Source organism: Malaya genurostris, chromosome 3, assembly GCF_030247185.1.
Source record: "Malaya genurostris strain Urasoe2022 chromosome 3, Malgen_1.1, whole genome shotgun sequence".
NCBI lineage: Eukaryota > Metazoa > Arthropoda > Insecta > Diptera > Culicidae > Malaya > Malaya genurostris.
In genome coordinates, this window is record NC_080572.1 from 214,957,731 (window position 1) to 214,972,508 (window position 14,778).

General features: G+C 38.5%; 1 protein-coding gene across 2 annotated transcripts in view; it reads left to right on the plus strand.

Moving 5' to 3' along the window:
* LOC131435787 (uncharacterized) overlaps positions 1-10,122 on the plus strand; it is a 48,375-nt gene extending 38,253 nt beyond the window's left edge. For both annotated transcript variants that reach the window (XM_058603981.1, XM_058603982.1), the window contains 5 exons: positions 1,418-1,661; positions 8,092-8,222; positions 8,410-8,466; positions 8,611-8,717; positions 8,859-10,122. In XM_058603981.1, coding sequence (XP_058459964.1) covers positions 1,418-1,661; positions 8,092-8,222; positions 8,410-8,466; positions 8,611-8,717; positions 8,859-9,993 — 1,674 coding nt within the window. In that variant the 3' untranslated portion in view covers positions 9,994-10,122. The remainder of the gene's footprint in view (positions 1-1,417; positions 1,662-8,091; positions 8,223-8,409; positions 8,467-8,610; positions 8,718-8,858) is intronic.
* The last annotated feature ends 4,656 nt before the right edge of the window (positions 10,123-14,778 follow it).

Here is a 14,778-nt window from a genome sequence, read left to right on the forward strand (position 1 = left end):
ATTCTAAATATGTGCATATAACCTTTGTATAAGTTGTGTCTATGAAAATGTCTGTGAATGCTCCACACAAAGGTTTTGAAATATTGCAACCTAGTATGAGAATCATCAAGTTGAATCATCGATTCGATTTGCTGCGATAATTGTCAACTTGTGATTCTTTCTTGGAAAATTCCACACAGCAACGATCATTATCAGACTGTAAATTTTTTTAAAGGCGTGAAATACTCAGAGTATGAAGTGGAGCGAAGAAATGTAGCAAATTTCTCTCACGGTTCATACATTAAGAGACTCGAGTTCATGTAGCATCTTCTACCGGATTGAAAATGTTGTATACAATATAAATAGCAATATAGCAGCTTCTGCCAAATTTTCGGCAATCACCAACACTGATTCAAAGTCTAAATTGTCAACTAATGAATACAAATTAAATATTTTTTATAAAGTGCGTTTGGAGCCATAGTGTAGTCAACCGCCAACCTGAACCATGATATATTCTTTGGCCTTCTCCATGAATTCAATAAACATTAATAAAAAGTCGTTCACATTTTACTAAATACATTTCATTGTCAAAAGATACTAACGTACATCCACCCACTTACACATAATGTCAAAAACGTACTCGTCTCCGCCTATTGAAGCAGATTGCAAATCGAATTACGGGGTCCAGTTACTGTACCACAGACTTCGCGCACAATTATTCAATCAACGGTCGGTACCACACCTTCCAAAGATAATTAAATATGTTGAAACACAACTCGGTGCATTCTTCTCCACCGGTCAGTACATTTCCGAGCATTTCCCGCACCCGATGCAGCACTGCACCACCCCCAAACCGACTATGTACTGGTACTCGAATTTGTACGGTTGCTTCCAAGGTGGGTATTTTGTTATTACAGCAATCAAAATCTCCACGCTTTTCGGTGGAAGCAGCAAAACCACGACAAGTTAGGTTACGTATTCATCTCAAGTGCACTCAGCCGACTAAACTCTTCTCAATTGCATCTTTTAAGACTCATTTTGTAAATGACATTCCGACAAACCCGATACGATCTGCGACTTGACAATGCGGCAAAGCGCGGTGAGTCTAGTTTTTTTTTCTTTTCGGCTACTTAATTTCCATCCGGACCATTTTGCGCTTTCACTTTGATGTAATTAAAAAAATAATATTTTTAGATAATGATAAATCTTCGTTTCGATGCAAGCAAAGCAATGATGGTTGATGAATGTCGTAATCGTTATTGTTTTAACAGTTGCTACTTGAACAGCGATTGTTTCATCTTTCGTCATCTTATTACACCTGTTTCCTTTCCCGAATTTTGGGAGGTATTCGTTGCATCGGTATTCGTTTATTTTTTCTCAATCTACTATAGTGGCTTTCTAATCATCTGTTGGGTTTCTTTTTGTTGGTTTATTTCAGCAAAACCCAATCACGTACTATCGAGATTCTGCCAGTGATACGGACGAGGAAGAACAGGAAAAAGCTACTTCAACGAATCCTGGAAGTGCCAACAACGACGATGATGACGAAATCGAAATTCCCATCTGGATCCGAGGAGAACCGCGCTTTGTGGCGGGAATCAACGACGCTACCACATGCAACAATATCATTCAAGCGCTGATCGAAGATGAACTGCAAAATGGCAACTATGAAACTAGTACCGGTATGTACATGAAATAAAAAAATGTATTTTGAAACATCGAATTGAAAGTAATTGCCTAAGTACAAGTGACAATATGTTCTTGTTGGAGAAAGTCCGCTTATTCCAATACCTTAATCATACCTCAAATAAAACCAGATCACAGTGATTGGCTCACCCTTCACAGACAAGAATTGAAGAGGCACAGACAGTGTTTCAGTACATAATTTCCGAAACAATATAGGAATATATTACCCTGCCAATTTGATAGAAGTATTGAAAGGGTATTATTACACACAAAAAAACATACACCTGGCAAGGCAATAAAGTTCCTTAAGGTTTTTAGAAACAAATTAAACTTGATCTCGATAACTATTCTCAATTTGAAAAAATCACATTATTTTTTCATGGCTAAAATCCAAATTATATATTCCTTTTTTGGTTGCAGAATTATTTCCGGAAAAAACCTGTTGTAATCCTCATAGTGGTGTAATAATGCCTTTCTCATATAACACATACTTTCATAAATATTACAGTGAATTGTTTTTTTACTGTTCGTTGAATAGAAACAGTTAAGTTTGTTCGGACGTAAACTAGCGTCACCAACAAATCGAAACATCGCGTAGTAATCAGCTGGATCCGGATTAAAGCACCGTATGTGCCAATAATACTTTTCACTTGGGCCTAATCTTGTAAACATTGGTTCAGTCATGTTCTGAGAGAATGAAGTGAGCCATATCGTATGACCAATCAACTAACATGGCCTACTAGTTGGAACAGTTTGAGCACAATTTAAAAGAACTTTTCTCTATTTCACATCGTCTTCACCCAATAATTCCGAAACCAAATGTCAGATCAAGACAAGTAATCTCTGAGAAAAGTGAGAGAATTCCACTTTGGAGTATATGACCACTATTGCCGGTGCTTCTGGATTCGAAAACGGGGAACCAATGTATTGTTTGGACGACTACTAACAATGAATACCGATTGCAATAGTTAAAATTGGAGTGAAGTTTTGAAATGTTTTCTCGTAACGAAAAACGGATCCTATTGAAACGGGATTATGAAATCTTTCATTTGTTGAAATACGGTTCCTAGAAAAAAAAGATTATTTGACACATACTCACACAGTCATTGCTCAACTCGGCGAACTGAGTCGAATAATATATGCCTTACGGCCCTCCATTCAGTTTAAAAATCGGTGATAGGAACTTTACCTTATACTTTGACTTTTCAGAACGCCATAAGAGAAAGTGACAGTTTCTCTTTGTTTACTTTCTCTTTCGATTATTGTGATGTGATTATAAAGATTTTCTCGGATTTCACAGTCAAAAATTTCGGAAATTTTGGATTGAAAGTCAAAAATTTCGCGTATCATTTTCGACAAAGAGTCAAGTGATAAACGTGGCAACTCTTGCTAACTGATAAAAAAGAAAGTAAACATAAAGAAACTGTCACTTGCTCTTATGGTCTTCTGAAAAATCAACCGAGATATAAACACTATGATTTTTTACTGTAGTCGGTGAAAATTTTACTGACTTTCAAACAGTCAGTAAACAGTTCAATACTGTTACTGGTATAAACACTATGATTTTTTACTCTAGTCGGTAAAAATTTTACTGACTTTCAAACAGTCAGTAAACAGTTCAATAAAAGTTCGTTTTACTGAATGACTTGTTAAATTTATCTCAACAATCAACTACAAAAATTTACTGACATCACTTTGTTGTTTGTTGAATTTTGCGAAAAAATAGTAAAAATACAAATTTTCGAATTTTTTAATGTTACAAAACTTCCTATTAGATTTTAGTAATATAATTAAAAAGAATCAACGTGTAAAACAATCATCAGATTTTTATAATGGTAGTTTAGATTCATTAATAGTATTTATGTGTGAAGTAGAACTATTGAGTTATTTAAGGCGACGCATAAATTTTTCACCCGTCGCTGTTAACGTCGCCATACCCATGAGCGAATTTATGAACACACAAAAATGTTTGTCTGTATGACGGCCATCAACTTTCACCACTTTGTGGCATTCAGCCAACACATTGAATCAGTAGTGGAAATCTCCAGTAATTTTCAAGCTCCATTTTTTTTTTAAATAATATAAGCTTAACAGTTGTCTGCAAACAAGTCCCTTTTAGTATGCAATGTAGGTTTGGGGAAGAATGTCATCCTAAGGGTGAAGCCAGAGAGAAAGCGACAAGCGATGCGAAGCGAAACTTGACAGATCCCAAGGAGTCGCGCGGCAGAGCTCCGTCCACTCAAGTTCAGCAGAAAAATGGCAAGAATGTCAGAGTGAACTCGATGCGTTGCGAAGCGACTGCTGACCGATCGCATCGCACTCACCCTGACATACATGTCAAGTTTCGCATAGCGTCGCGTGTCGCTCTTTCTCTCTCTGGCTTCACTCTAAGATGTTTAAAGATTTTTGATGAAATTCTATACATATTCTAGCATACATAGCAAGCGCTCTCAAGAAATGATATACTCGTCAGAAATTTGCGTATCTTGCTAAAACATGAGAAAACATAGAAAGCATTATAAATTTACTTACTGAAAAGATCCTTCACCTCTACATCCTCGAGCAAGTGCAAAATATGGTGCATTATCCGAAAAACAACTTTTTAACTCACTAAAAGCACCGAAAATTTCTAGATTTCACAACTCAAAGTTTTTTTTGACAACAAAATGGCATGATTTGACAGGCTTTTTTTTCACCGAAAACGTTCAGTAAAAATTCCCTGAAGCTCAGCACTGTTCACATATTTTTTCTGTGTTGATTTACTTACTACTGAAAATCGGCGAAATTTTTACTGAATAGTTTAGATGCGATGACGTTTCAATGTTTACAAAATACGCCGGTGAAAAAGAAACAACTTTCAGTAAAGTTATCGTGTGAATTACCGACAACCGGTAAATGTTTCACCGAAATTGGTAAAATGGAAAAATTTTACATTATTTTTTGTAAAAATAAAATTTTACATATCAAAACTGTAAAAAAATACCGAACAACAAAATATGAGTTTAGTGTGTATAGAAAATAGAAAGGCAGCGTATAGTAGATTAACATTTGATAGTAGAACTGTTCGAATAAATAAATCGACAACGGCTGACTGGAGATACGTTTGTTTCAGTTTCAGTACTATTAGAGATCTTCCATATAAAACTTGATTTTGAAATAAGAGTTAATCAGTTTTAATCAGTTTTTTCGCTTGAGAGAAAATATTTTTGGATTGCTTTGACTGTTAGACAATATTTTCATAAATTTGGTGATGCTTCCATCACCATCATCTGGAAGTATTGTCAAAAACCCTATTGTAAGCAGTATTGGTGATTGCCGATAATTTGACAGAAGCTGCTCAATATTTATCTTTATTGTATACAACATTTTCAATCCGGTAGAAGATGCTACAAGAACTCGTGTGTCTCAATGCATGAACCATGAGAGAATTTCTCTACATTTCTTCGCTCCACTTCATACTCTGAGTATTTCACGGCCCTTAAAAAAATTTACAGCCTGAGAATGATCGGTGCTGTGTGGAATTTACCAAGAGAGAATCGTAAGTTGACAATTATCGCAGAAAATCGAATCGATGATTCGACTTGATCATTCTCATACTAGGTTTGAATATGGCAAAACCCTTGTGTGGAACATTCACATACCTTTTAATAGACACAACTTATACAAAGGTTATATGCACATAGTTAGAATAAGCGCAATAGAAAAAATTATTCTATCGCAATTATCAACTGCCCATACAGAATCGGTTCCAGAAACGAGAATAAGCGATCGTTTGTTGCCTCAGAGAGAAACCTCACAACAGCGTGCTAACCTTTGATTCTCAGACAGCTAGAGAAATTCGCTCTCGCACTGGTGTCCATTCTATGTTAAATGAACCGTGCCGGATTTTTGTTGCTGCGATGATATCCGTCTCTCTTTCATGGCACTGATTGAATCGTGTGAAGAGTTGCTAGTGAGCGTTTTTTGATACGTTAAAAGCCATCCTTGATTGTAAGTGTTGTCTTTGGTAAGGGGGTGTAACTTGACATTTTTGATCTTCTAATATTTTTTCATTGCAACAATTTAAAAAGAAGTTGTAGTAATTTGTATAGAAATATCTTATCGAATTTAATTTCGGAACAATATCAGATCCGTTTGTTCATTTTTTCAATCCCATTACTCTGCACTTTTTAAATTTCTACCGTTGCTTATAAAAGTATTCTAGTTTTAAGATTTTTTTCGTTGTTTAGTTGATAATTTCAACCAAAGTCTTCGTATTTGATGTTTTGTGTACGACAGAGCAAGTTTGAGGAGACAGTAGTTTTCAAAAATGTCATCTACGGTTGAAGATTCTGCTTCGGAAGCATCACATTAAAATTAACATGACATGTAAATCAATAGTACTTTGAAAGAGACATCAGTTGAATCGAAATTTTTGTTGAGCATCGGTTATGATTGATTTTTAAATAAATAAAGCTCTATATATAAATTACCGCTTGGTTTTGCTTCCAAAGTGTATTGAAAAATAAAGACCTTTGAAGTAATTTCATATCCAATTACCTGCTCCAAATATGTTCATGAAAATTAGTGTAAATTTACAAAATATTTTAATATGTGCAGGTAATGCCATCCCATATTTAATAGAACAATTATACCTTATGATCAAAAAAGAACCGGAATTTTGTTAAAAACGCAAAATTTCAATTTTTAATAAATTTCTTTATTATCGCCTTCAAAATACTCTCCTCCTGCGGCAATACATGCATGCCAACGCTTGATCCAATTTTCCATACAAGTTTTATAGGCCGCCGAAGGTATGGCCTTTAGTTCACGCAGCGAATTCTCTTTTATGGTCTCTATGGTCTCAAAACGCGTTCCCCGCAATGGCAATTTGAGTCTAGGGAAGAGGAAAAAGTCACACGGAGCCATATTTGGAGAGTACGGTGCTTGGTTGATGATATTGGTTGAGTTTGTGGTCAAAAACTGCGACACAACCAACACAACAACACGACGCTGTTTTTGAATGAAATTCAGCTTTTTTGGCACCAGCCGAGAAGCGACGCGTTTCAAACCCAAAACATCAGTTAAAATGTGTTCGGCTGATCCATAAGAGATGCCCAACAACACAGCAATCTCTCTAATCGGTACGGAACGAGTTTGCAACACGATTTGCTTCGCCGATTTAATGTTTTCTTCAGTAACAGATGTTGTTGGGCGGCCAGGGATCTCATGATGATTCAAGCTTGTACGACCACCTTTGAAACGTTTATACCACTCGTATGCCTGTGTTTTTCCTAGACACGATTCACCAAAGGCCTTTTCTAACAATTTCAACGTTTCGGAACACTTGCAACACAAAATTTGATGCACGCACGTTGTTCTAAATTTTCATCCATTATAAAAATCGCCACACGAAAATTGCAAATGACCCTAAGGTTAAAACTTCTATAATCGAAACCAAAACGATTAGCAACCCAAATAAAACATTATGCTGAATACTTTATGCTGTAACGATACTTACTAGTCAAGAGTAAGTAAGAAGATCCGATATATTTGCTCTTGCGATCAATTTGTCATTCATCTTCTTTTGCCTTTTGTCCCATTACCAAGTTGTATTAAAGTGTTGTATTATAATTTCAATAACAAGCTGTGCCGAGATTTAGAATATTTTCGTGTTTTGTGCTTGTAAATTTACACAACTTTTCCTTATACAGCTTCTAAAGTGTCCCAATACAAACCCAGTAAATAGTAATAGTAAATAACCTGGAAATGTCTAGAAAGTGGACTAATGAATGATAACACTTTTCATACAATCTTGAATACATGTTGTACACACTAAGAAGAAAATTCTTGTAAATTTATGTTTCAAACACATTTAGAGTCGATTTAACACAAAATTCATGCATTTAGATATTTTTTTAAGTGATGGGACAAATAATTTTACCTGCCTGGGTAAAAGGCTAGGTATGTTTGCCATACATTATTGTAAAATCCAGCCATTTGACGAATTATGCATATATAATTCGCGTCACATGCAAATTCCATTAAGTTTTGCTGTGTTATGTATTGTTCGGTAATGATAATGGTATCCTAGTTCGAGAACTGTGGTGACAATGGTATCCTAGCTAAAGTATGCGTGGGATAATACACGATACCATTGTAATTTGTGAGATATCATTGGGGTTCTAGTCAAAGATATGTTTTTTTTCCTTCAGAATTAAGTAAAAACATTGTACATTCATTCGAATCAAATTCAATACACTTAACTATAATTAAAGATGGAATTTTCTTCAAAAAAGTGTATTAGTTGTTAGAAACAGCGACTCAATTATGCGTCACTTATAGTAGCTCACGAAACATGACTCATTAGAAGGAATTAATTACTTTTTTTTCTCGTTTCTTCACCATCCTCAATCTCGATTATCCTGGCTCTGTTGATACACAAAGTGGATGTCGCAGTGTCGCGTGATGTCAGCGATTACGTGATAACGGAACGATGGCGTGAGGTTGAACAAGTGTTGACTGGCGACACACGAGTACTTTCCATCTGGAACGCATGGGGCGACGCCAAGAACGAGGTAGCTTGAACTCAAATAACTACCCTAGACTTACTGTGCACCTCCGCATTGTCGCCATCACACCCCATTCTCCTCGAGCACAAGGTTCATTCTAACTTTATATAACGACCGAATGTACCTCATAAATATTTTTTCCCAAATAATAAAATGTCACCATTCTACGTTCGTGTTTCCCCTCTATTTTCAGGTACAATTTCGCCTGAAAATCAATAAAGCTAACCTGGAAAATGCCAAATCGAGCAAGGTTCGTATCCTTTCATTTCATTTGCACTGTTTTCAATCAATAATGGAATGCTTCATCTCCTCATATTTAGTTCTTCTTTTTTCGATAAACTTCCTATTACTTAATGTATATTCTCGTCATTTTTGTGGTTCGTTTCTTATCTAGGAACATAAATCAAAAAAGCAGAAGGAGAAAATTGGACTCATCAATCGCATGATGAGAAAAGTACTCAAGCAGGGCGAGGCCATCCAAAACCATCTATCCATGTTGAGGTAAAGTAACATACCGGATCTTCCTTTATGCCTAATGGATTCTACTGAAATACTGTTTCACCATCCATAGTTCCTCTAACAGAATTGGTTTCGCTGTGGTCAAACAAGTAATAATATTGGCATATTTCTTTTACTTTATAGTCAAAAATCTGCCGAGAAACGGAATCAAGACAAATTCCGCAAATATGTCAGGAAGAACTACGGAAAAACTGCCCTGATGGAAAATTTCCTCGAAGATGCCACGACACTGTATGACATATCGCTACCAAATGAGGACTCCGAAGATGCATGCAAGTGCAAGGACAATACACGCCGAAGCACTTTCCCCAGTAAACTGTTTTCAGCCAAAAAAGGCAAAGATGCCAAGACACAAAAGCCAATACTGTACGAATCAACCGATCAGTTGGGTGATCTGAAAAACGAGGACGAACTTCTATTGGTTATTGAGCACACCTCCGATAGCGACAGTGGAATCTTTACTAACAATCAACTAGGTCGAAAAAATACGTTACCGAAAAAGCCAAGTTTCGGTTCGATGGTAGAAATCGACAAACTCACCAAAGAACCGGCTGAGGAACTATTTATGGAAACAACGCCCAAGCGGAAGTTCCGTTACAAACGTCGCTCCGGTTCGCTACGCAGTCGTAATGCCAACCGCCGCAAGCTCGACTACGACAGCGATGATGTAACGCCACCCATTGATGACTTTGAAAACATTAATCTCGAGCTGCGAAAAGGAACATTCAATCGAACCTCGTTCCGTTTTGATCTGATACGGCAGGAAATTTCTACCAAAATGCAAGAGATGCAAAATTTGCTCAAACAGGAAGAAGACCTTCTGCGGCGATTAAAACTGAAAAGTGCCAAATTTCACGCGGAAAATCAAATCTACCGGTCCCACATCGGACTGGATTTCCACGTTGAACGCTTGCAGGAATCCATCGACCACTGTGCTAGAGAGATAATCGAAATCGAGCAGGATCTGCTAAAAACGAAAACTGAAATCGAAGAGAAGTCGCCGCTGATCGACAACCTCAAATCATTGCTGGAGGCGCAAGAATCCAAACAATTTAGAGGATATTATTCATCGTATTCTCCCTCGGGCTCGACAGCGGACAGCTTGAATTCTTCAACTGCGTTGGGAGCGAGAGCTCTACCTCGGAGTAGCGCAACCTCGTCCAAAACCAGTCTGTCCTCCCGGTGTAACTATAGGGAAACCGAGTTTGTTGACAATATATTCGAATTTTGTGATAATAATCAAAGTTTTGTGGTCTAACCGGGAAACATAACGTTGCTTACTAAAGCTTACTAAAAATATATGTTGATACGCGAATGTAGTGCTCAAAACCTGTTTATGTATATTTAAAGCAAATATTTTAACTGTTGTTCTATATATTTTATTATTCTTACCTAATAAAGTTTACATTATTCAATAGTTCGAGTAATAATTATTTGCGAACGAAACCCTGATTTATGGATTATTTTTAAACGTTATTGGCTAAGTTCGAATCGAATTTTTGCTTTGTTGAAACTTTAGTAAAGGGTGTTTTCAAAGAGCTTGCTGATTTGAAATTAAAATAATCACATGCCAAATTATGAAATAACAATTTCTTTTTTATTTAGTAGATAGTTTCTTGGCATTTAAAATTTAGATATGATTTAGGGCATATGACCGCCACGATTATTTTTCACAAAGGTCATTCTGGAGGTCCAATTTTCGACCACATTTTCAAGCATTTGAGAACGTATTTCAGCAATGCTGGTTGCTAGTTTATCCACGTAAACCAATGACTTCACGTATCCTCACAAAAAATAATCGAGCGACGTCAAATCACACAAACGCGAAATAATGTTATCGTTGAAATGTTCTTTCAATAAGTCGATTGTTTCGGTTGCAGCATGACAAGTGGCACCATTAGGTTTTTTACCATCACAGCTAACCTCAATCAAATGAACACATTTTGACTGTTCAGCAGTACTGTTTGTAAACATAGATGTTTTTGCCTAAATTTCTGTTTGAACTGTTAGTAGAATATTCTCACTAATAGTACTGTTGTTGGGGAGCGGGTCATATCGCCGAAAGCCATTTCGCCGAAAGTCGTTTCGCCGAATGCCATTTCGCCGAAAGTCGTTTCGCCGAATAGGTCATTTCGCCGAAAGTCGTTTCGCCGAAAGGCCGCATTAGTATTTTTTCATTTTCACTTAGTAAACGGAAAATACCACCTGGTAGATACACCTATGCAATTGCTTTGATGCTTACTAGCTAATAGTCAACAAGTTTTCTTGGGAACTACTTTCTGAGGTTCATGAATCAATCTTTATTCAAGAGTACAACAATCAATCATTATTCATTCGTAACCGAATGTTCGAAGTGAGCACACGCGTTTTTTAACAATCGACATCGGTAAGACGAAGGTGCCTATCACAGCAGAGGCTGTAGTATAGGCATTAAATAAAAGTGATAAAAAGTAGCATCCCCGCAAGTGAGTTCTGTCTGTGCACCGGTTTTGTATCAGTATCGACAGTAGACGCTATTGTGCTATCCTCGGGCAGCAGTTATTTCTATTGTTTGCTACCCGCATCACAGCAGCCAAATCCTGAGTCAAGGTCACGCTGAAGCACAACGAAGGAGTGAAGGAGCAACTCACCTAACAGCTTACCGTGACATACTGTTAAGTATTTTCTCAAACTTTTTCTTTCAACTTTTACTATTCATATATTTTCTTTTCATTTTATTTCTTTCTTTTTCATTTCAAGTGCGGGAGACTTCTTTACTCCCGCACTTTAAATATGAATATTGATGACAGTGGGGGTGTCTCGGAGGAGGGCGAAGCTGAACGAATGAACGAAGAACATTTAGAGGCTGAGTTTGCTTCCGAGATGCCATCTACCCCTCCTATACCATCTCCCCCTCCGATACCATCTCCCTCTCCAATGCCATCTCCCTCTCCGATGCCTCCATCTCCCTCTAAGATATTGCCTGCTCGCCAAAAAGTTTACCAAGACGATGGCTCGGGGGGGTCCGTGGGTGGTATACTTCCGGCCCAAATTAAAGTCTCTCAGAGTTTTAAATATTGCTCGGGACCTGGAAAAACATTACTCGGCAATAAAAACAATAGATAAGGTTTCGCAAAACAAGTTACGCGTTGTTGTGTCCGACCTGAAGCATGCAAACGGGATTGCTACCAACGAGTTGTTCACGAAGGAGTACCGCGTGTACGTCCCGTCTCATGTGGTGGAGATCGACGGTGTGGTCCGTGACGAAAGTCTGACAATCGAAGATCTGATGAAGGACGGGGTAGGCCGTTTCAAAAACCCCGACCTTCAACCAGTGAAAATTTTGGAGTGCAAGCAATTGCACTCCAAATCGATAGATGGTAAATTTTACCAATCGGACTCATTTCGCGTGACTTTTGCCGGATCTGCACTTCCAAATTATTTGGTAGTGAGTGGAGTTCGTCTACCTGTTCGGCTGTATGTACCGCGGGTAATGCATTGTACAAGCTGCAAACAGCTAGGTCATACGGCAACCTATTGTTGCAACAAACTGCGATGCGGCAAATGCGGAGAGGCCCATGAGGACGATCTCTGCAGAAGAGCAGTGGAAAAGTGTTGCTACTGCGGGGAGAATCCTCATGATCTTTCGGTGTGCCCTACGTACATACAGCGTGCGGAGAAATTGAAGCGATCCGTGAAAGAACGTTCCAAACGTTCTTATGCGGAAATCTTAAAAAGAACCACTCCATCGACCCCTGAGAACCCGTTTGCAATCTTGCCAGTTGAAGAGGATACCTCTGACGACCCAGGCGAAGGACCTTCCTACACACAGGTTGAAGGAAGCAGGAAAAGACAAAATCTGGCTTCTCCCAAGCTTCCTCGTAAAGGCCTCAGACTGTCCTCTTCGTCACAAAAGAACCAAACGGAAACAAAAAGTGCTGACTCAAAACCGAAGCAAACACCTCCTGGGTTCAAAAAACTTAGGGATGATAAGGAGTACCCAGCACTTCCTGGGGCATCAAAAAACCCGAATGACCCCAAAGCACAACCAGAAAATCCAACAAATGCTGGATTATTGAAATTTTCTGATATCGTGGACTGGATATTAACAGCCTTCAATATTACTGATCCTCTGAAAAGCTTCCTAACTGCTCTACTGCCAACAGTAAGGACATTTTTAAAACAGTTGACTGAACAATGGCCCCTCCTTGCAGCGATCGTATCTTTTGATGGATAATTTACCACTGAGAATCGAAGATATGATCATTGTGCTTCAGTGGAATTGCAGAAGTATCATCCCAAAACTTGATTCTTTCAAACACTTAATACATACTCATAATTGCGATGTATTCTCCTTGAGTGAAACTTGGCTTACTTCTAACATCAACCTCGACTTCCATAATTTTAACATAATCCGCCTGGACCGAGAAGACTCTTATGGAGGGGTACTTTTAGGGATTAAAAAGTGCTATTCATTTTATCGTATTAACCTCCCCTCGACACCGGGAATTGAAGTTGTTGCTTGCCAAATTAATATTAAAGGCAAAGATCTATGTATAGCTTCTATCTACATTCCTCCCAGAGTCTCGATAGGGCATCGTCGGCTTGCAGACATCATAGAACTTCTTCCTTCACCGCGGCTGGTTTTAGGGGACTTTAACTCGCATGGTACAGGATGGGGCTGCTTATATGATGATAATCGTTCTTCGTTAATTCAAGATCTGTGTGACAACTTCAATTTGACAATTCTAAACACGGGAGAAATGACACGGAACCCTAGACCGCCAGCACAACCAAGTGCGCTGGATTTATCCCTTTGCTCGACTTCGCTACAGTTAGATTGCAAGTGGAAGGTAATCTGTGATCCTCACGGTAGCGATCACTTGCCGATCATAGTTTCTATCACCAACCGTGGAAGACCATCGGAAACAATCAATGTTTCGTACGATTTCACACGAAACATTGATTGGAAACGTTACGCGAGCTCGATGTCTGAGAAACTGGAAACATCACAGGAGCTTCCTCCGGAGGAAGAGTATACATTTTTGGCTGGCTTGATTCTTGACACCGCAATTCAAGCTCAGACGAAACGAGTACCTAGCGCGCAAACTAGTATGCGTTCTCCCAACCCATGGTGGGACAAAGAGTGCTCAGAGCTGAAAACGAAAAAAGCTTCAGCCTTCATCTCGTTTAGAAGGAACGGAACTCCAGATAATTATCGGAAATACGCGGCGTTAGAATTTCAAATGAAAAGTCTGATTAAAGCTAAGAAACGCGGTTACTGGCGAAGGTTTGTTGACGGATTAACGAGAGAAACATCAATGACCACTCTTTGGAATACGGCCCGTCGCATGCGCAATCGAAATCACGCGAACGAAAGCGAGGAATATTCTAACCGCTGGATATTTGATTTCGCTAAGAAAGTATGTCCTGATTCTGTTCCGGAACAGAAGATATCCCGCGTCGCGACATTGAATACAAACGAAACACCGTTTTCGATGGTAGAGTTCTCACTTGCGCTCTTGTCGTGTAACAATAGAGCCCCGGGGTTAGACAGAATTAAATTCAACTTGTTGAAAAATCTGCCCGACTCTGCCAAAAGGCGCTTGTTGAATTTATTCAACAAGTTCCTCGAGGGTAATATTGTCCCACACGAATGGAGAGAAGTGAGAGTTATTACTATTCAAAAACCTGGAAAACCAGCCTCCGATCACAATTCGTATCGGCCGATTGCTATGCTTTCCTGTATTCGGAAATTGTTGGAGAAAATGATTCTCTTCCGTCTAGACAATTGGGTCGAAACAAATGGATTGCTTTCAGGTACACAATTTGGGTTCCGCAGGGGCAAAGGAACGAACGATTGTCTAGCGTTGCTCTCAACAGAAATTCAAATGGCATTTGCTCGTAAAGAACAAATGGCATCAGTTTTCCTCGACATCAAGGGGGCATTCGATTCAGTTTCCATTAACGTTCTATCTGAGAAGTTGCATCAGCATGGTCTTTCACCAGTTTTGAACAACTTTTTATATAATCTATTGTCCGAGAAACACATGCATTTTGAGCA